The sequence below is a fragment of the Chamaea fasciata genome, unplaced genomic scaffold (genome assembly GCF_029207755.1).
Source record: "Chamaea fasciata isolate MVZ Bird 193981 ecotype frontalis unplaced genomic scaffold, bChaFas1.0.hap1 SCAF_4, whole genome shotgun sequence".
Classification (NCBI taxonomy): domain Eukaryota; kingdom Metazoa; phylum Chordata; class Aves; order Passeriformes; family Sylviidae; genus Chamaea; species Chamaea fasciata.
In genome coordinates, this window is record NW_027094089.1 from 83,246,138 (window position 1) to 83,268,963 (window position 22,826).

Consider the following 22,826-nt stretch of genomic DNA (forward strand, 5'->3'; position numbering starts at 1 on the left):
GCACAAACAAATGTTTAAACTGGCTTTGTGGTGGACGGTATCAAATAAATCTAATGAGTTGCATGGAAGCTAAACAGAGCAGCCCTTTCAACCTAACCACATGTCAACACACATGTTGTGACAAGTTCCCTGCAGCCCTTGGAGCAGAATTCCCGGGATTTAAGCAGCCACATCAGAGGGCAGTGGCTGCCTTGGAAGAGGCACAAGGAAGATGCATTGCCCATTGTCCCCATCACCCTGACTAATGATCACTTGAACAAGTTCACTTCGTCCCAAGAGTTTCAATATCCTGAGACACCGGAAGGTTTCTGGCATTCTAAATGTCACTCTGAAAAACCAACAGCAAGGCAGGCAGGCATCTGGTGACAGCCACATCTGTGAGTGCCCCTCAATAAATGGGGTAGAGCCACTGATATTTTCTGGATGATGGCCAGATGGATGCTTTACTGTATCTTCTGTGGATCATGCACAATCTGGGGTCTGCCTCTCTGGGCAGTCTTTGAAAACACAGAGAAATAAATATAAAGGAGCTATTAATGAGACTTCCAATGAGAGAAAAAGGAGGCAGCAAACCAGGATGAGCAGAAGCAGCAGGGTTAAAATTCTGCAAATCAACTTATCTGTTTGAACTTAAAGAGAAGTGCAATGGCACAGGTTATAAGTGCTGAAAGATCTTGAGTTCACTGGAGATAAAACACAATGAAGACTTTACTACGTGTAAAGATGTGACCTCTGGCTTAGAGAAAACATCAGCTGCTGGCAGCTGAGAAGCATTTCTGTTTAATCGATTCTGTGTACATCAAGAAGCAAACATTTAATATATATTTACATGTATTTACTCTTTTGACTGAGCATCTGCTCTCAGTCACCTGCTGAACATGAAAGGCAGGGGCTCAACCAGCCTGAAGTCAACCTTGGATGGTTGTGTGTGTGTGACTACTACATTAGCTCCACCTTGGAACAGCTTTCTTGGGGTCTAAGTATCCCAAAATGTCCTGAACACACCCGGGTGCTCAGAGAACACACGGGTAATGATTATCTGCCTTCAAGACACACAAGATAAATTACTGCCACATCACAGCATTAGTCTTAGGGGACCTACAGAGTGCTAAATTAAGCTGCTTGCATTGTAGCAGACTAAAAATAGTGCAGAACGCACAGCTCCCAGTCTCTCACCTTCAGCAGCAACGTCAGGTTCCACTGCCCACCTCAGCACATTCTGCACAGGCAGCGTCCACTGGACATTCTGAATTTAGCAGCTGTGCTCTGCTTACCTTTACTATTACCAACACAAGCAAAATTAGCCCAAAGTGATTCATTAAGAAGGCAGTGTCTCTGTGCTAATGATCCAAGTCTTCAATGAAACAACAACAACAAAAAAGTGTCAAAGAAAACCTTGAAATTTACTCCAGAGGTACTCCCATTCAGAATAGGCAACTTAATGATAATTCCACTCTAACTTTTACCATGTGGACTTTTTGCTTTTAGAAAGCCTTTAAGCCACAGCCTTTTCACAGTGGGAAAGTTTTCCGTAATAGTACTCTACAATCATTAGATTCTCACCTCACATAACAGAATAAAGCACCTGAAATGAAGAAATTTCAGAGACATTTCAGCTTCTCACATTGCACAAGGCACACAACAGTCACACAATATAGAAAGTTGTAATTTTAGCTTTACATCCATTTGAGATGATTAATAAGTAATTCAAAACCCTGATACTTCTGTTATTATCTGTATTAATGCCTATGTACCTAGCATTTTCAATTTCACAATGAATTCAGAAACTTAATGGCATGATTGTTAACTTTTAATCCTTTAGATAGCTTTTGAACGTCTCTCCAAAGAACCTTTATTCATGTAGGTAACAGAACTATCCCTGCTCTACTATAAATGGCAGAAATTCTTGCAAAAGCAGGTACTCTGCCCAAAGCATCCTGGCACAGCATTACAGGTGAAGCAACTATCACTCAGAGAAATGTTCCATGTCAAGAGCAGATGACACATTTTTGGGTTGGGTTTTTTTTTTTTTTTTTTTGGTCAGCAATAAGAAAGGAAAAACAGTTTTGCACATAAAACATAAAACCCATGGAGAGGGCATCATTTTTCTACAAACACAGAATCACTGCAGGTCAGCACAGTGAGCAACTGCAACCAGGGCATGAATCAGACACATTTTGTCAGTTTATGCTTTTGCAGGAAAAAAAAAGCCCCACCACATTCTATTTCTTTTGATAGAAAGTAGATTTAGGAGGAAGTGTAGGATATGCTAACCGTGGTTCTGCTGAAAGATGCAGGGGACATCTCTTTAATGCAGCCTTGAAAGAACTATTTTACAAGTAAGACCATAAATTTTGCTTATAACCAGGGCTTTGTTTACAGTGGGGTTTTATTTATTTAAGCAAATGCATTGTTATTCCTAGAACTCTGCTGGAAGTTCTCAGGAGAGTGAAATACTGGTGCATAATCTATTTAAATAGTCAGCACCAACTGTCCTGGTAAGTAGCTGGTCTGCTCTCCATGCTTCCCTCTAGACTTCTAGACTTTTTTATTCTTCCCCTACTTCACTTGGGTCACAAATTCCCGGCCAATGCTCAGCTGAAGAACCTGCACTGGAACACTCAGCTGGAGTTTCCTTTATCAGCACTAAGGAAGTTGCCAGAAAATGTATCTAACGGCTACAAGCACCTCAGAAGGCAAAAGGAATTGTTTCAAAACCATTCTGCACTGAACTACTGAACACATATCTAGATTTGCCAAGCAATTGACCTCCAACTCATCATCAGTGCATTTTATGTACATTACCAGATATCAATTCTTGCACGTGAAAGAGAAGCCACACTTGAGGAAAACTGTCACAGTGGATACTATTAACTGTTCAGTGAAAAAAAGGATTATTGTCAAATCCATAGAATGATTTCATCATAACATCGCAGAATGGTTTGAGTTGGAAGGGACTTTAAAAATCATCCTGTTCCAACCCCTGCTATGGGCAGGGACACCTTCCACTAGGGTTACTCAGAGCTCCATTCAACCTGGCCTTGAACACTTCATGTTGAGAGTAACTAGATTCATATTAAATAGATTTTTAGAGTATCTAACCTAAATTCCCATGAAAAATGCAGTTGCATACTTGAAGAGCACCTTTTACAGGTTATTCTTTCTGTTTTGACATTAAAGAAAGCATTCTTCTCAGTCTAATCTCTTTATTTATTCATACAGAAGGGGTTTTATTCCAGGAATATAGATTTCTATTTGTTTAAAAACAAACAAAACCCATTTCTTTTTGCAGTTCAACACAGATTTTTTTTCCAATTCAACTTCTGAATTTCTTTTTCATCGAATTCATAGAAAAAAAAAACTCTCTGTAAGAGCATTATAAATCAAGACTACTTCATTAATGTATTCATACTTCATGCTAATTAGTCTTTGTACACAATCCCTGTCTCTGCAGTGCCAGTACATGTGTCTCTGTCCTCAGCTCCTCGTTAAATGTGCTGGGCTTTATTTGAGCACTGCATCACCGAGCCTCAATCAGACAGTTGGGAATGCAGAGATGCCTTTCTTCCCCTGCTGGATTTCAGCAGGCTCATACACACAAAAGCTCCAGCTCCTTAGAAAAACAAGGCATGGAGGGGGTACAGAAGGTGCTAACTACTACCAGAGTTATCACACAGTGGGCTGGAATTCCAGAGTTCTGAAATGTGTGGGTATTGAACATTTGTCTATGTGTCAACCAGCAGTGATTCTTACACTTCTCTCTAAAGGAAGCCTCCAACACCTTAAAAAACCCACTGAAAAATTATGAAAACTGCTGGGAAAACCCCACTGAACCAATTTCCATTGCAGGAAAAACACAATGCTTTTGAGAGTTCACCTTCCCTTGGCTTTTTTTTTTTTTTATAGCCACAACTGCTCTTCCATCTTTCCTCTTCAAGATTTTCATTTTCATATTCTGAGAGTTCAGTTGTAACAAATTAATACATGAATTCTGTAAGCAGCCACCTAAAATATAACACATTATAACTAAGACAACTCAGTCACAACATTGATATAAATACACAGAAAAGGTTTCTTTAGACAACACATGCCTGTCCCCACTCCAATTCTATTTAAATTCTCTTTAAGTTCTTCTGGAGAAACTTTCTGACAAAATTACTAATTGAAACTTGCAGAAAATCTGAGCAGCAGGGGCTTTGTTACTAATATTTTTCAGTGCCAGAGATTTCTGAACCAAAAGACGGCCTTGCAGCAGGCACACACACACCCCAGAGCCTCCCCAGTCTCAGTTTGCCAGGTGGCACTGAAAAGGCAGGTGGATAATCAGTTTGTACCTGCGGAACTAGCCCAGTCACTCAGTAACCAGCAGGATTCCTTATTTCACATCCTTGCTCCTCAAGTCTCCAGCAGAGAACTCTCACCTGTCCCAGTGATGTTCCCAAAGGGTTTAGCGCTGCCAATTAAACTAAAACTGAAGGAATGGCCTCTGCGTTAGAGCATCTGACCTGGATTCAGAACAGACAGAATGCTGATTCTGAAAACGAACTCCATTTCTACAGGAATTGGGCGGAATACATTATGCCGTACCTCCAAGCAATCCATGAATAATGATAGCAGCCTTCAAATAGCCCAGACCTCAAACTATTTCCCACCTGTCTCTTAATCTGCATACAATTTAATTCATACACAGGCTGTTTGTATTTGATTCTCTGAAGGTGCAATTATTGCAATTCTTTATGTAAGGCTGATTAAGATAATGTCCAAACTTCTCCGTCTGAACCTTCTTATGGAACAACAATGCTCTGAAAAAATACTAACTCTGCTGCAGATGTAAAGAAAGGAAGCTCCAGGAATAACAAACTGGAGGCTGGAAAATTTAATCTATCCGACCCATCCCTCTTGACTTTTCCCCCTTGTGAATCTATCACAAAGCTTTTAAAAGCGGAGTCCTAAGAGACACAACCAAACTGTGCCACAGCCTGAGACCTACACTGAAATTCCTGCCTCTGTCCAACCCCAAAGCATGAGCATTCTGAAGGTGTTATTTATGTAAGAAGTTACAGGAAAATAAAACAATAAACAAAAATAGCACAGCTGACACTGAGCCTGACTTCTGAAAATAGCTCAAATGTATTTTATTTTTTAATCTCAGATATTCTTCATTTACTGTCACATGATGAAAACACCTGCAGTTAATAGATCACACCAATGGGACAGGTATTTTACATAGTATGTTTTTTTCAAAATAAATTATGTTTTCTTACTGACTCCATAATTACAAACTACCTTTGACAGAGAAATTAAGCTATTGAAAGGTGAGTGCATTAAAATGCTGTTTGAAATGAAATATTAAGAGCTTATATTTACAATCTTTACCTCCTAACTGGAACTTTTGCTTTCCTTTAGACCCTTCTAACACGATGCTCATATCAGTCTTTGTGCCATGATGAATGAAATGGGCCCTGATGCTCTTGAAATAAGACTTGGACTCTAAAATAACTCTAAAATCATTTAGGAATTTATATATATGTATATAAATATACCAAAATACAGAGATATATATATATAAATCTATGCTAGATGATAATTGTAGGCAGCAGTTTATTTAAACCATGCAAAGCTTTTTTTCACTCTTGAGTTTGAGAGTTTACCTGTTGGATAAATAGAGTGGAGAAGAAAAGGTAAGTGAAAAATAGTAAACTAATAACTCTCTCCTCCTTTATGGTACTTGAATTTATTCTGTTGCTGAAAAACAACGATTTCAAATACACCTAAAGATGAAAACAAACCAATCTGCTGCACTTCTGTGTGAAACAGATATGAAGACTGATGACCTACGTGTGCAATCCAAGGAAATGAAATTCCTCTGCCACACAGCACTGGGTGACCCTACACTACAAAGCTGATCCTCCTCTGCTTTGGATTCCCACCCTGCTGCAAAGGAGAGGCTGAGGAGGGAAAGGAACCAAACAAACACAGCCTGAATAATCAGCAGACCAAGGGAGCCACCTGCAGTTTGCAATCCTGAAGCAAATTCAGGATGAGTTCAGAGGTTTTTCTTCCTTTTTCTGTTGACAAAGCAGCGTAGGTAGCTGAGTTAGTGCAACACAGCAGTGCTTAACACCAGAGATTTCTGCATTAAACTGAGTCTGGCTGCCTCACACCTACAGACACAGCTGTCTTAAAGGAAATCTGGCCACAGATGAATCCACTGAAAGCTTGCAAATGTTGAAGTTCTCTGATGAATTAGATCAAATTGATCTAATTCATCAGAGATGAATTTGGCAAATCCAAAGCCATTTTTTAAAAGAAATCCCTGCTGCTCCTTGTATTTACAAGTCCCACATGCAAATGAACCCAAAGAGTTTTCTTTCAAGTTTAATGGTGCACTGACCTATTATATATTATTTATTTACATTACACCTACGTTATACATATTCTATACATTATAGGTATAAAAATCAAAACCTGAACATTTTGTTCAGGTTTTGTCTGTTCAGTTGCAGCTTACACAGATGTTGGTCTTTTCTCTTGTCCCTTCCCATTCAAATGCCCATAACGTAAAAAATACAACTCCGCTACTGAGACCTTACTTCACTTTTGAAAACATATGAAAACATGAAAATGATTCTTGAGTTGTATTTTAAAAGTCTAATTGTAAAGCAACAGAACCCTGATCGAGAAGTTTTCCCTTGAGGCAAGTTGGATGGATAATGAATTCTGTATTGGAACAATCCCAGTAGTTACAGACTATTATGTACTAATTACTACCTTTACAGACCTACTGTACACATAATTAATTTCTTCTGAGCACTACTATCATTCTTGACTGGCAAAATACACAACCTAAATTACAAGAGCCAGAAATTAACATGATCCTTTAGGGAGAAGGCATTAACTTGCTTTGCAGTGTTTTGCAATTAGACCACCAATCAAACAGTGAGAAATGATTTTGATAGCAGCAGGCCCAGCACTGATTATTGTCACAGGCCTGAGCATGGGACGTGTCACAACACTGCAGCCTTTACCTGTACCTGTTAGGAGACACCTCAGCATTCAACTCTACGTGGATTTAACTTTCCATGAACTAAATAGGAGCTTTCTGACATCATATTCCACCAAGCACTGAAGACATGACAGTGCTGCTGGTGGCCAGAGAGAAAATTTCGTAACAGTTAAGGGACAAAAGCAACGCTTGGTAAATGAGTGCTTGACCTAACATGACCTGCTTAAATGATTTCAAAGATTTAAGTAGGCTCTTGACAAGAACACCAATATTTTAAACTGTAAATTTCAGTTGTTGGGGGTTTTAGGACATTCTACAAAATTAAATCATACACATCCCCAACTGCATTGAAAAGCAGTAGCCCAGGTTTCCTGAGATGTATAATCACACTGGATTAATAATGTAGTAAGCAAAAGTTATTGTCCAACTTCATAACAATTTTTCTCCCCAAAAAGTACCACTTCCCTTCAGCTCTGGCTGCATTCCTCTGAAACAGACAGCACTCAAACAGCAAGGCAGCTCGCAGCTTAGTGGCAGCCAACATAAGTCATTTGTGGAGTATCCTAAACCAAAACTATGGTAAACGAGAAAAATTCACCAAGTGTTTTTCTCATTGTACCAAAGAATCACAGACAGAATTCAGAGGTTTAAGCAAATTTCAGTCCTGCAACTTACATAGAATCACAAATTTTTAATAAATGTCTACACTACCATTTCCTTTGTTTCAGTTACTGTTCCCACTGGCATTCCAAAATTCCACAGTATACAAGACAGTAAACACTAAATCATCACAACTGCTTTTGGCAATTGTCAGTTTGCTTCCACTCATCTCTTTGTTTGTTTTACATGCTGACTGTGCTCTTGAGAGAATATCACATGCATTTCTATTTGGCTTTTTATCACGCTCCTATAATGTACTTGGAGACCACCTCATGCAATGGGACTAAAGCAAGAGAGAAATCTGATCCCAGATGGTGCCTGAAATAAACATTTGGGACATTATCGAGCTGCTTAAGGTAAAAGGGGAGGAAGAATGGTGAATATCATTCCACACTTCTCTTTGCAGATGCCAGGAAAAAAGTTGCTTCTGCTATGCAATTCTTTGGGTCTGTGCTGCAACTAAATGCTCCAAGAGTCTTTTTGACTTCCAGTAGGTTTTCAAGTTTACAGAAACCCATGAATTCAGACAACTCTGCCTTTCTGCAGCAGTCAGCCAAGTAAGGTTTTCATACCCTGAGTATTATGCAGCAGCATTTTAATGTGCATCCTTTGCTATGGCATCTTATCTTCTACAACCATTAACTGAGAGCTGCACAAGGAAAAATATCTGCAAGGCTATCAGTACAACTAAGCAATTTGAGGAGCTTCTGTTGTTCCTAGTTTCACAACTGTGCAACTATGTCAACAGCAATTTCTTCTCATTGGAAACTGTCAGCTATGTCAAAAATTCTAGAGGGTTTTTCCAGCATTTTTAACGAAGATGCTTTTCAGGAATTTCAAACCATTTCCTCAGATTTCTGATGAAAGGATTCAGCTCAAAGCAGAAGCTTGTCCCTTTCATTAAGAAGGGCTCGTGCCATTCTGTCATCTGCTGCTGGGCATTCTTTCCCTTAGAGGTCTTCCTGTCACACCAAAACAAGTGACCAACTCCACATCATTTTACCCTCCCTGCAGTGCTAGGAACCAAGAGTCAATCCAGCTTGGGCACGGAAAAGAACGTTAAATTACTGCAAAGAATGCTTTTGAAATACTGCATGGAATGGCTGAACATTTAGACTAGAAAGTGGTTCCAAGGTGTGCTGCAAAAGGAGAATTCTAATGGCATAAATTCACTGACTACTGAAAAGAATATGAATCTATCTCACGAAAGACAGCTATGACCAACTCTTGGAAGAGGTTTCAGAAGAACACAGAAAAGAACCACATTCAGAAATAATTCAAGGAAACTACTCAAGAAATAGTTCATTAGAATCCTGTGAGAGTCCTTCCTGAGTTCATCTTTTTTAACACTGTATTAGTAAAAACTGCTGCTCTTATTCCAGAAATTCTCAGCTAGGGGTAATAATGCAAATAAACATGATTTTAGGATCAGAATTTAAATTTAATTATAATTTCATTAGAGGAAAACTCGCATCTGTCTACAACATACAGTGCACTTTTTAAAGATATTATTGCAAAAAGGTTCCTCCCCTCATGCTGTAAAGTGAAGGAGGAGCAATTCTTGTAATAGACTGTTATGCTTAATATGTGTTTTAAATCATCTTCCTGCTATAAAACCATCATATGAATTCCATGGTATTGCACAAAGCATAAAAGAAACTGCCATTGCACAGTTTTAAACTTAATAAAAGCACAATAAAGAGTCAAGTAGGAATGTACCTTTCATTTGGGTTCCAAAGGTAAGTGCCAATTTTGCAAACAGCTCCGGGTCTTCGAATTTATCTTCTTCAGCTTTTACCCAAAAGCTGTTTTCTCCTATTTCTTGAGGCTCAATCTGAAAGGAAAACAGCATTTCCAGAGTAAAGTAAGGAGGGTTTTCAACAGTTAAAGTTAAAAAAAATGCTACAGAACTTCTGTGAGAACTGGGCTGAATGAGGTTTAGCCCCATTTGGGATGTTCTCTACCTGCTGCCTCCTGCACAAACACCATGAGCTGAGCTGCTCTCTGGCCACAAACGGGCTTGGGTGTACTTTTCCCATTCAGCAAGTTCTCCAAACACAACTAATAACAGCAGCTGCCTTTGGAAGTGTTCTAGCTCTCTCGATTCCTTTCTAGAGAGTTCCCAAACTCTTCAGCAGTTCTTCCCTGCTATCTGAGAACTGGATGGAACAACTCCCCAGGAAATGAACTGTCCATGGGGACCTTGCAGAGACTCAGTATGAGCTCTCTACTGGCCATTTTAAAGGAAGAAAATGCTCTGCAATACAGAAGCTGAAAGACAACTTGACTCTTCATGTATGACTCAGAACTGCTATTCTCTCTTCAAAATATATTCCTCTAACAGCTTTGAACACACTAATTATTGTTTGTAAGTCTGTTTAAATGCCAAGTAATTTCCAAGGGCTATTTCACTTCAAGATGACATGCAGGGAATTTAGCAATACTGCATTTGTCAGCCTCACTCCAACTTCCCTGCAACACCCTGGTCCTCCACCTTTCAGCCCTGCTTTAGCAGCAGCTCCAGGGAAGACATTTTAAAAAACTACCTTAATCCAACACTAATGGGCAAGACAGTTACAGCAAAAAGGACTAAATTAAACAGTAAGAATTTTATTCCTCAAATGATGGCTCCTTAAAAGTGATGATCAAACAGACTTTCCACTTTCTCAGTAGGCAGGAGATCTCTGGCACCGTTCCCAGAGCACTTAAGCAAAGCGTCCATCTGCAGCTCCTTCCCATTGTCACAGCCAGTGTTCACAGACACTTTAGAAATTATTCCTATAAACTCCCCAATGGAACTGATCACAGTGAAATTGGCTGCAATTACCAGTATGTATTATAAAATAAAAGCTTGCCTTTCTCTATGTTTACAGGACAGCAGTCTATGCCCCACAGTTGCAAAACCCCTGCAATGCATCATGGTCCAGCCCTTTCTCCCCAAGATATTTATTTCCTCCTCCCACAACGAAGAAGGAAAGTTATCACTTATCCTTTTATGCAGATTATCTTATAAGAATCACAGAAAAAGTAAAGATTTTCAAACTGATTTTAAAATTTATTTCAATTAATAGTCTAAAAACATGGCTGGCTGTTTTATATCATTCTAGTTAAATATATTGAAAGCCTGTTTTTAAACTACGACTGCTAGATACACTTTCAGACTGTTTTAGCACATCTCCAAATATTTTGAAATCATTGAAGCATTAATTCTTCTGCCAAAAGAAACTATAAATTGGCATGCCACTCATTTCCACACAGGCTCTCTCAACCTTCTGGATTCATCTTCCAAAATTGGTGGTGTTATTCTGCTGTTTTGTTACCTCAAAGAAAGAGCCTTTTGACTACTCAGAATTCAGAGGAACCACACAGCATGGAATATATAAAAGTCCTCCTTTCATTTATCTTGATGATTTGGTGATTTTGGTGATTTTTCCTACACCAAACATCAACATATCAGTAATATTTTATACCACTAAAAATCTGCCAACCACAACTTTAGAATGCAATGATTTAGTCTTGATAACAGACACAATTATCCAATACCCCACATTTATTTTCTTTACATGGAAGGAGCAGAGGCTACACTGATCAAAAAAGGGATGTTAAAACAACACACCCCAGCACACACCTGGATGTTTGCGTAACTTTTCCTGGTAGAGAGGGACTGGATATACTGAGAGGCAAGTAATAACTGGGAACTGCTTTAAGGGTTTGCTTGCAAATCAGATTGTGCTTGCACTTTACTGCTCAAGTAACGTTTATATTTTAAGATGGTTTCAAGAATGAAATGTGATTAAATACAACCATATTGAGACACTGGAAGCTCATGGTGCCCAAACCTTTCCCTCGAGCAGTCCCATGGCTCCTCCCAGTGGCCACAACCCTGCTCCGGCACATCACTAATTGAGACCCACCAAGTAACTGGGATAAATAATCAACAAGTAACATGAAGGCCTGGTATCAGCAATCTCTGAACTCGCAGCTACGTGAAACATCACGAATTTAAAAAGCTTTAAGTTGGTTTGTTTTGCTAGGTATGTGTGCAAGCTGCCTTAAAACAGTTTGGAGATAAATATATAACTATATACAACTTGACGCAAAGCTGCACTTCATGTTGACTGCACCTGACAGAATGTATTGGAAGCAAACTGGCTTCCTGGGATACTCGGTACAACAACGAGTCCTGTCAAGATGAAACTCACTTAAAAATCCATTGCTGCACGGAACCAAGCACATCTGTGATGTGAAGGACAGGAAGAAACACCATTCCCACGCCTCCGTCATACCTTTGACCAGTTGATTCTCTTCATGGAGACTTCCAGCTTGTACTTCTTTTTCTCCTTCATCCCGTGTGGCAATGCTGGCACCATGGGGAAGGGAGCGAAGGGAACCCCTCCGAGAGGGGGTGGCATTGGGGGCCCCCCAAAAGGCGGTGGTGGAGGGATTGCTCCCCCAGGCAGGGGAGGAGGAGGAGGAGGCCCTGCTGCTCCCCCAGGCAGGGGAGGGGGTGGTGGGATGGCTCCACCAGGCAGGGGAGGGGGTGGTGGAGGAAGTGATGCACCAGGTAATGGTGGGGGAGGAGGAATTGTTGCTCCACCAGGCAGGGGAGGAGGAGGAGGAATTGCTTGTCCTCCAGGTAGAGGAGGAGGAGGAGGAATTGCTTGTCCTCCAGGCAGGGGAGGAGGAGGAGGAATGGCTTGTCCTCCAGGTAGGGGAGGAGGAGGAGGAATTGCTTGTCCTCCAGGCAGGGGAGGAGGAGGAGGAATTGCTGAAGCTCCAGGCAGAGGAGGAGGAGGAGGAATTGCTGGTCCTCCACCAGGGAGGGGAGGAGGAGGAGGGATGGCTCCACCGGAGAGTGAAGGCGCTGGAGATGGCAGGGCTTTCTCACTTGGGAGGGCCGGAGGTACTGCTGGAACTTCTGCCAGGCTTGGAGCCTGAAACATAAGAGAATTCTTTTCATCAGTGACAGGAGGCAGTCTGATACAAAGCTGAACCAACCAGGATGGTTTTTAGCCAACTGCACCTCAAGAAAGAGAGAAATGTAACTGTTCTCCTATTTAAATGAGAAACAATAACAATACATTATACCACCTACCATAAAGCTGCCAAGCAAACTGAATAACCTAGCATTGTTATAAAAACAAATTGTTTCAATTTTAAAGAAAATTTAATAGTAGCAGTAACATTTAAGTGAACAGAACAGCATTTTATTTCTTACCAATGCACAAAACATTTATCCCACTTAGGATACCCTGGCAAGCCGGGGCATCAGAGATGAGAATAACCATGCTGAATTTTAACAACACTCATCTGCTGCTGGAAATTTTCCCCCAGCAATCAGTGGAACAGCTATTGCAGGGCAAGAGGTCAGAGGATCACAGTTGTTCATAACTATTCTGACATCTGGAGGGGTGGGAGGGTGTGCAACAACCTGCCCTGCTGTCTTTGAAATCTGTCTGAGGGGGTTTCTTTGGTGAGAGGGAAGAAAGAGCAATCACAATATCCATTCTAGTAAGTTCTTAGCAATTAATAAGGAAGAGAAACAACAGCATGTCAGACCATCAGAGGGGTGAGTGCAGCTACAGATAAGGGTCATCATATTCTGTGGGGAGCATAACACTAGAAAAGGGAACTGGTACTAGAATTACATGGTTAATTAACCAACGGTCAGCATTATTGTGAACGCCCTATCATGTCTGGATAATCTGAACTGTGTTAGAATCAATAAAACAGGATTAACAATTAATTCAACTAAAAGTACATTTTTTTACTTTGCACAAGGCATGTGTTTCTTCAGCCCACAAGTTATAATACACACAAATTGCTGGAGAACTTATTAAAACAGACTATCAAGTTTCAGTGTAACGCTGACTTGTAGGAATTCGTAACAAACATGAAAATTGGCATGAAGAAAGTAAGAACCAGAGTGTCTGTGTCTCCACCTTAGTGCCCAAATAGGAAGTGAGATCACAGGCATTAAAACAGCAAAAATAAAGACAAAAAGGCAACAGGTAGACTTTGCCTAGCATTGAAAGAGTACAAAATAAGCCAGACTGAGGCAATAGCACTAAATCATAATATCTGTTAGTTTCTAAAAGGTATAAATGACCTGTCTAAAACCCAAAGCTGGTGTAAAAACTAAAAAATAAAAAAGCCTATATAAAGTGTAAGAGTAAAAAATATATATAAAACAAAAGCCTTTAAAAATAAACACTTCCAAATCAAAAACTTTCAGCAAAACATACCAAAGAAGCAATGTGAAAGCATAAACAAACACCTGCAAGGAAAAAAAAAATCGGGCTGGATGCAAGATTTTTATAGGCTAAGGATCACTTTTTCTCAATAAAGCGGGTACCTGTGACAGGTTGAATATACTACTGTTTGAAAAATGTTACCTCCATTAACTATCCTTACTAACTTATGCTGGCTGCAAAACAAATCAATACACCTCTAACAGACACTCCAAACTCCAGAGAGACAAGGTACTCCAGGGCAATTTCTATTCAACTCCTTCTCAAAAAAAAAAAAATCATCTCAGCTGTGGAATTAAATGTGATATGTTTTATTACCTGGGTCCGGAGCTGTTTGACTTCTGTTTCAAGTTCTTTGATTTTCTCTTCTCGTTTCTGCAGCTCTGCTTGTGCCTCTTGTCGAGCTGTGAACTCTTCATCAAACTGTAATGATTGAACCAGTACAGGAGAGTTTGCCCCGTTATGGCCACACCAGAGCCTATATTGGCAGCAATTCCTTGAACAACATCAGAGCTGGAGCAATTGATGCTCTAACTCTAACTTCTAACTCTTTTAGCATCATTTTTCTAACATGTTCACTTTTAGCACCACAATTTCTTCCATCAACAAGTCAATGACAAAGAACCACCCGGATCCAGATACCCAATTCAGGTTTTGCCCTCCACGAGAATACTGCAGAGTTCTCGAACCAAACTCAAGTACACATCAATTGCAGCAAGCTTAAATTCGTTAACAAATAGATCTACAATCATCATGTTCAAGAACATATTCTGCCATTTGGCCTGAAAATGCCTACTTAGACCAAACCAGCAAAAAAATTCAAACTTTTGAACTATTTCAATACACACCACCATAATACAAGAACTTCAGCACTATTGCAGCTAATATAGCACATTCAGTCATTTTTTTAAGCTTATACCTGGACTTAAGTTATTTAATTGTGACTATTTCAGGACAGAAGAGCAACAGGTGGAATTTTTCCCATCACTTATCTACAGCAGAGGAATACAACTGAAGAGATGTACCATCAATGCTGCTCAGATGCTTTTGATTTCAGACCCAACTGCATCTGAGCCTTTCTCACACACAGAAGCATAGAGCTTTAAATATGAAAGCACATCCTCCCTATGAGAGCCACTATTTCCCAGTTTTAGCTGGGAAACAAGCTGTGTTCCAGTCAGATTTCTGTTCCACACCCTTAAGAGAACTATGAGTAGGACTTACCTTTCTGGAAAATTCTGCTGCTTTCTTTTCACTCTCTTCTACTTTAGCTTTGTCCACACATGCATCTACAATTTAAACAAAATACCACACAGAAGTCAAGTCAAACATACCACAGCTCTGAGGTGCTTCCAACCATAATCACCCCGTGAGCCCATGACACAAAAACAATGGGCACTTTCTTTTTTTTTTCACCCTGTCTGATTTCATAAAAGGCTACAGCATTTGGTCTGGTACTCCACAAATACACCTGTAGCCTATATGCATATTTCCAGAACAATGAAAAAATTCGCAGTCAGTGTAAATCTAGACAGAAGAACACAAAGAAGCCCCCAAGGTAAAAGTGGTTAAACAATACAAACCAATAAGATGTGTAAAATTAATGTCCATTCTTCCTCTGTATTTAAAGTCTGGGTCCATGCCACTGCTGTGCAGAACTATCTGTGACACACATTCTTCTATGATCTTGTAATATTGGGGTCTGAAACACGAAACATTTATGAGATAATAAGAACATGAACAAGCCTTTATGCAACTGGGGAAGGGGGCAACTAACTCCTAATAATTGAATTCTACAACTGTCAGAAGAAGTATCAAGTCCAAACTCTTATTTGTAAATATTGTAGATGTGGTGCCTGGACCTTGCTAAGACACTGTGCTGCACGTAAGAGAAGTTTACGCTGAAAAGACCAGATCCAAGGCACGTGGGAGTATTTTCAATTATCAGGTGTACAACTTTCATGTCCTTTGAAGCAGTGAAGGTAACCAACTTGAGTAAAGAAAAAGTACCCAACAAGTTAAGAGGTTTTTGAGATGAGGGTGTTAGACTAACACAATTACACTATTAAAAACACTATTATACTTACCCAGATAATTTTAATACTACCGTGGAACAAAAAGATAAATAACACATCAGTCTCAGACTGACTTTTTAGGAATGAGCTACTCAGTTTACCAGGGTCTTAATTTCTGTTCTTGCCCCTATTCCCCCCCAAAAAATCCAGCCTGGCAGCTGGCACTCACCGGACATAGTAATCGTTCCTGATCAGAAGGAAATGTTGGAGAATTGACAAGAAATAATTTTCAGAAGACGTATCTTTCACCATATTATACAGCAGATGAAATACTTCGCTCACATCAGTGCAAACATTGTTAAGAAAATGCAAGTACTTCAAAAACCAAAAACGTAAAAAAAAACCCCAAACAAAAGACCCAAAAAACCCACTGCAGCACAGAACAGCCACCCCACCCAAACACAGCTCCCCAGACATTTCCCATATTGTTCAAGTAAAACCCCTCCACACTTTAGAATTCCTATCCTTAACAGTACATATGATTTTTCCCACTAAGACTGTGCACAGAATTTCTGTGCCCTGTTTAACAATTAGGACAGGCTTCATTCCTCAATCAGAACAATCACTCTACAGATTTAATGTTTTAGAACCCTGTAAAAATATTTCACACAAAGCTTTCCTTTCAGTCTGAGCTCAGCCAGACTGTTGGCAAGCGCACACTGGTCAATCATCCTCATTTCCTAACGATGACCCTTACTTGTAATTACCTGTTCTGCAAAGCACCAACACTACAGGGGATGTTACAGACCGCCCACTGATTGCCTCTGCCTCCCTCTGCTTCCTCCTCAACCCTGAAAGCAGCCATTCTGAACTTGGGTAACTTTGAATTTCCTGCTCCTCCACAGCTAGAAAAGGCACATATATTCAGTGCTTCAGAATCTACAAGAAAATTTTTTCCTTTTATTATCAAAACTCATTTTTCTTCAACCTTATGATCTTCCACGGGTATAATTTTGTCTCTTCATGTATTATGAGACAGAGTTTAGCTTAATAAATGTTATTTACAAAAAATTAATTCAGTTCCCAATGACTTACATTTGACATGCAAATTTAAGCACTAATTATCTAAATATTTTCCAAAAAAAAAAGCAACTGGAGAGAAATCTGCTTGACAAAGCCCCTGGTAAGACACACAGCTGAGACAAATAACCTGCACACAGAGCACTGTAATTTCCATTTAATAAAGTTCTGAAATGACACAAGTTATAACAGCATTTCCTTAAAGGATATTCCATTTCAGCTTTGATATCATTGAGACGATGTGACAGTTCAAAGAAGTCTTCATCTTTGTTCTCATCAAACACCTTCAGCTGAATATCAAGCTCGTCATTTTCCTTATCTTTCAAGGCCTGTTTTTCAAGGTAGAGTATATCTTAACTTTTCCTTTCTTTAAAAAGCAAGAATTTACCCCCTTGAAGGATTGTACCATGACAAAGTATAAGACATTAACCTTTAGAACAGAAGCAAGTTTTAACTCGGTGCCTGGGCTTTTTTAATTGTAATGGTTCAACTGAGAAAAACTAAAGGCAAAATATCAGCTCACAGAGCAGGTATGGGCTACAGAACAAACAAGACTTCCAGATGAATCAATGAATCAATTTTTCTTAATGGGACACAGCAGTTGCTGCTTGTTAATGTCAGAGTTCCTTTAAAAAAAATCCCATAGGTATATTTCAAAACACAAATTGATGTGAGCTTAAGCATAAAAAGTATAGACTTGCTTACAATTTCTGTTACTCAGTTAACCTAGACCATGGCATTAAAACACCCATAGTACAAGGAGAAATACAGAGGAGAAAAAAAAACCCACACAAGTGACCATTTGGGGCAGAGGAAAATGTGCTTTTCTTTTAAGAAATGCAAGGACTTGTCCTAATTCCCACAAGAACCAAGTTTAGCATCCTACCAGCCAAAGCAGATGAAAAAAAGCTCCTTCCCATCCATTCATGGGAATGCAGTCCACTACTGGAATGGAAATTGGGCTGGATTTGTCATGACTGGATGCAAACATGTGTGTTCCCCAATAGAGCAGGAACTTGTGCCAATTCCAGTGCTTGAAAAGCAGAGGAGGAGGCTCTGAATCTGAACAGATTAAGGGCCAGAGCTCTGGATCTCCCTCCTGACTTTTTCAACACATTAGCTGCTCAACATTCTTAAAATAGACTGTTATCACCAAATATTAATTGATTTTACACTCATGTCTGTATGGCAGATGTTGGTACACTCTCCAAAATTTTCTGTCATATCATGATTTGCCACAATTCAGTTTCTTTGCTACCTAAACCACCCTCATTCTTCAAGGTTTTAAGCATTTATTGATTTTATAAAATACCTTTCAATAGATTAAAAAAAAACAAAAAACCCAAAAAGACTTGACTTCTTGAGGCTTTCAGATGTTCCACAGCAAATAAAGCCAATAAATCATATCAATGTATTTAGATGATGCAAACCCTAAAAATATACCTAAGAAAAAGTAACATCACAGATCAGAGTGTGTCTCAAGACTGAATGAGCCAAAAATGTAAGTTTTTGTTCCTGACAAATTGACAATTTGAAACATCACATCTTAAAAGTCATAGCAGAATAAATTCTGTTTCAAACAAATATAAACACATATTTCTCTCATCTTTTGTAAAAAAGTGATGAGTACCTTAAATACATCTATTTCTGATGTAAGCATCAGAATGGTTTCTTGGCTAGGAGCTACAAATCTCTCCCCAAGTCAGAAATATTCCTGTTTGTGCAGCTGCATGAAGGCAGACATGCAGTCTCAGAACGAATTTCTGATTTGATTTTTCTTTAAAATGTCCCAATGCATTGCCAGCAGGCATTTCAGAGAAAACAACAGGAGCAGCATATACAAAAAGTTAATCCAAGATTGGTTCCACAGCCAGATTCACATTCACTGCATGTGTTTTGAGCTCATTATGCAGAATTTGGCTACCCTCATTTAATTTCTAATGTATTGACTTTTTTAAACTACAATTCTGGTTTATACAGCTCATGAGAACTTGAATTTGTAACTCTGCAGGCTGAAAGCAGATTTGGATTGATAATGTGACCTCCTGCACCCCCAATCATTCATATCTGCTGTTCTGGTTAAACAGTTGGTTATCTTCAACATTCACAGTGGACAGTGATCAACTCCTGGATACAAATTACTTACAGGCAATATTTTCTTCAGGCCACAACGCAAAAACTCATTTCTCAAGTGTATCCTGAAATCAAGTTCATCAGGAAATGTAACAAGGGCGTTGATGAGCTGCATACATGCTACCTGTAATCAGAAATACAGAATGGAAATCAATACTTTCAGTGCCTGTTTCAGTTTAATTATAAAACCAAAGAGATGGATATTATTTATTATGCAGCACACATGCAGCACTCGGGCTTATTTCAGCAACAGCAAACACTGCTCTGTTTCCATATCAGGATGCTTCTGCTGTGTCAAAATAGCAGCATAAGAGTGATCATCACAGAATAATACCGTGGAATGGTTTGAGTGGGAAGGAACCTTAAAACTCATCCCATCCCACCCCTGCCATGAGCAGGGACACCTTCCACTGTCCCAGGTTGCTCCAAGCCCCAACGTCCAACCTGGCCTTGGACACTCCCAGGGACCCAGGGGCAGCCACAGCTTCTCCGGGCACCCTGTGCCAGGGCCTGCCCACCCTAAAATCATGGACCAGTTACTCCCAAATTAAAACTGCCTATTGTACCTCCTCTATTTCCTCAGTATTCGCCAGTTTGAAAACAAACTGGTTCTACAATAACTAAAAACTTAAGAAAACCCACATCAGAGCCACCCAGTAAACACACACACCCAAATTAGCCACATCACCAGGTGTTTTTCCCATTCCTGCAGAACACTTCTGCAAAATGCCTGAAGTCTCAGGGTAGTGGCTAATGTTTTAATTGAACAGCTGTGCACTTTAATTGATTTATTTGGAAACAGGTAGACAACAGCACAACACCAGAAGTGCTGACCCATGTTAAAAGACTAAAATGGGACTCAAGGGAAATACTAAGTTTGGTAAAAGATGCTAACTGCAAATAGAAGTAGCTTCAGAGTAGGACAAAAAAAAAAATCAATAGCTGCAGAGGAAAAAAAATCAGATAAAAAGCACCTTCCTGTTTTAATTACATTCACTATTTAGCTTTAATAAAACACCTTGTGGAGTGTCAAATTTCTATTAAAACACCCTTTCAAAGGCACTCTCTTGCTAGAGCTGCATCTTCAGATAATGCAGTATCATCATGCTTGCTTGAATGATTCTTGTTATTTTACTACTATGACATGACTTAACAAGCCAAAGCACATGTCCAATCTGAAATTAATAGAGAGAAGAGGTGCCATCTGCTCTGATTGCTTCTGCCAGAGATACTCTGCCTTAATGGCTTGTGCTAATACATTACCAGCAAAGAAGGATTTTGTCAGGAACAAGGTAATGAGTCTTGCAATAGTGCCTTCACTGAGGTATCAGGGAGCTTTGGGAGGGGGAGGCTGGCAGGAATGCTGGGTGGTGGTTGTTGTTTGCCTTAAATCAACAAGGTCATGGAGTAGGAGACAGCTCCAGAATGAATTCTTCAGTGATAGCACTATTAACATTAGAATGTCATTTATAGGAACTTATTGGACATCATTAACTCATCAGCTCTGAAACAAGAGGTGCTGATGGTAAACACAGCATTAAGGCAACTACAGCTGAAGTATATTTGAGCCAAGACTGGAAAAAGGCATCCCAAGGATACCTGCCCTGCCTATATTTTTCCATCTCTTTCAGCCAGGGTAGCTGAAAAATAAATTTTAGTACAAAATGTGCATAATTACTGTATTATGAGAAGGTAATAAGTCAAAGTCATTCTTTTTTAGGATATTCAGGCACTTGGCCTCTATGCAAAAATGGCAGTAGAAAAAAATCCCAACAAATCCAAATTAAAAAAAGCTTACATCTTAACACCAACCAAAACTCTGGTGCCCACAGAGCATAAAAACCTCTACCCATGGACAAATAAGCAGCAATAAACATGATCAAAGTCATGACTTAGCAAAAACCGCTGGCACAGATTATTTACTATTGTTATAAAAATAATTTTGAAACCTCCACTAGATTACCCCCAGAGAAGCACTCTAGTGGCTGATGAAAGGCCCATGTTGAACACACAAGGAATGCAGAGTCCTTGTTGATAAAAGTACCAATAATATCCTGCTACACTTCACTCATCCCGAAAGAAGCCCTCCCAAAAGTGGGCACACCTGCCATCATTAGCATTTATCTGAATATTTAAGAGGACACAGGGACTGCTGCCTAAAATCCCAGCACCAGGAACAGATTTATTACCTGAACATGACAACTGGCATCCAAGGAAAGAAATATCACTAATTACTCTCTTTACTAAGCTCAGCATTTCTTAATCCTGTTTTTGGGACAGGAAATGAGTTCCTTGGCCTCCCACCACTAACAAGAAGAAAACCTAGTACCAGAAGGCCACTGGTATTTATTTCTCCTCTTTTACTGACCACTGGATTAATGGTACTAAGAGATGTTCAGTGTAAATTAAAGATCACCAAGCAATACGCAGCACTCCAGCCTTCCAGCTGAAGCATGCAGGAAGGCAAACTCACCTGCAGCTGGATGAACTCGTGGTTTTCCAGGCCTTCCACAATCTGAGAGAAACGCTCCTCCCTGTTGTGCCTTTCAGCAGCAGTTGTTATAGCACCTAAGAGCTTGTCCAGGCTAAGGGAAAGACAAACTGTCAAAGGAGCACAGCACAGCCAACTTGCTCATTTTAAACATATTCAGCCCACTAGTCACACAAGTCAAGACTTTAGTTTAAATGCATTTATCTACAGAAAGTTGAAAACAATCCAAGAACCAGGTGTTAAAAATGTCCACAAGATTAATGTTGAAATAAGAAAAAAAGTTGAAGAACTCTATATAATTATTTCAGCCAAGCAACAACCAATGAGGGGGAAAAAGTCCCTAACCTTTGCAAGACTGTGCACTTGATAACAACCTGACATGTTTAACATCTGGAAATTCTAATAAATTGTCCTTTCAGAAATCAAAATGTTTTGGTCTATTTATTGCATAGAAGACATGAAGTCTGCCCATTTTAACCTACAGTAAATAAACACTGTGGTGAATTTACAAGAACCATACGCAAAGTGATTAACTCTGTTTTAAAAATCTCGTGGGCAAGTGCTAAATAACTCCAAGTTGAACTGTTGCAGAGCCCAGCTGTAAATGTAAATTTCTTGCTCCTGTGGTAGAGAGGAGATTTGTTCTTTCAGACCTTCCACTCCAGCCACATTGTGTAGGTGTCTTCCCATTTGTTTTTCTCTGATTTAATACTGAATTAAGGCAACACAACAGGTGAAGTCTCTTTAATTTTAAGCCACATTATTAAAGACTTCGTAGGTCACATTTGTTTCACTGACAGCTTTTCTCACCTGCATCCAAATTAACAACTCAGGAGAGCACAAAAAAAAAAAAAAGCTTCAATATCTCACTTACATGTTTTCCTCTCCAACAATGCAGATAGCAGAAAGTATTTTCACTGTCTCAGTCATCATGTGTGGCTGCTTTGGATCGATTGCTCTTGACAACAACAAGAAACTTCTTTCATCTCCTAGAATCCTTTGCAAACCGTACTGGGAGAAACAAAAAGCTCACGGTGAAAAGGTTGTGCTTGCCTTGGATACTCATCACCAACTTAAGATCCTGAGGGATTCTCCCAACTCCTCCCACCCAGAGGGGGTTTGGCAACACTCTGCCAAAACTCCACCAAAACCCCTGGACATCACTGCTTGGGGACACAGGTCAGTGCCCC

The 22,826-nt window shown here is 39.6% G+C and overlaps 1 protein-coding gene across 5 annotated transcripts in view; it reads right to left on the bottom strand.

Moving 5' to 3' along the window:
• Nucleotides 1–22,826, bottom strand: part of DIAPH2 (diaphanous related formin 2) — a 171,011-nt gene that overhangs the window by 119,399 nt on the left and 28,786 nt on the right. For all 5 annotated transcript variants that reach the window (XM_066182235.1, XM_066182233.1, XM_066182237.1 and 2 more), the window contains 10 exons: nt 22,511–22,647; nt 21,619–21,730; nt 19,159–19,269; nt 17,223–17,341; nt 16,162–16,278; nt 15,501–15,619; nt 15,142–15,206; nt 14,236–14,340; nt 11,953–12,600; nt 9,386–9,500 (listed from right to left, as the gene is read on the bottom strand). In XM_066182235.1, coding sequence (XP_066038332.1) covers nt 9,386–9,500; nt 11,953–12,600; nt 14,236–14,340; nt 15,142–15,206; nt 15,501–15,619; nt 16,162–16,278; nt 17,223–17,341; nt 19,159–19,269; nt 21,619–21,730; nt 22,511–22,647 — 1,648 coding nt within the window. The remainder of the gene's footprint in view (nt 1–9,385; nt 9,501–11,952; nt 12,601–14,235; nt 14,341–15,141; nt 15,207–15,500; nt 15,620–16,161; nt 16,279–17,222; nt 17,342–19,158; nt 19,270–21,618; nt 21,731–22,510; nt 22,648–22,826) is intronic.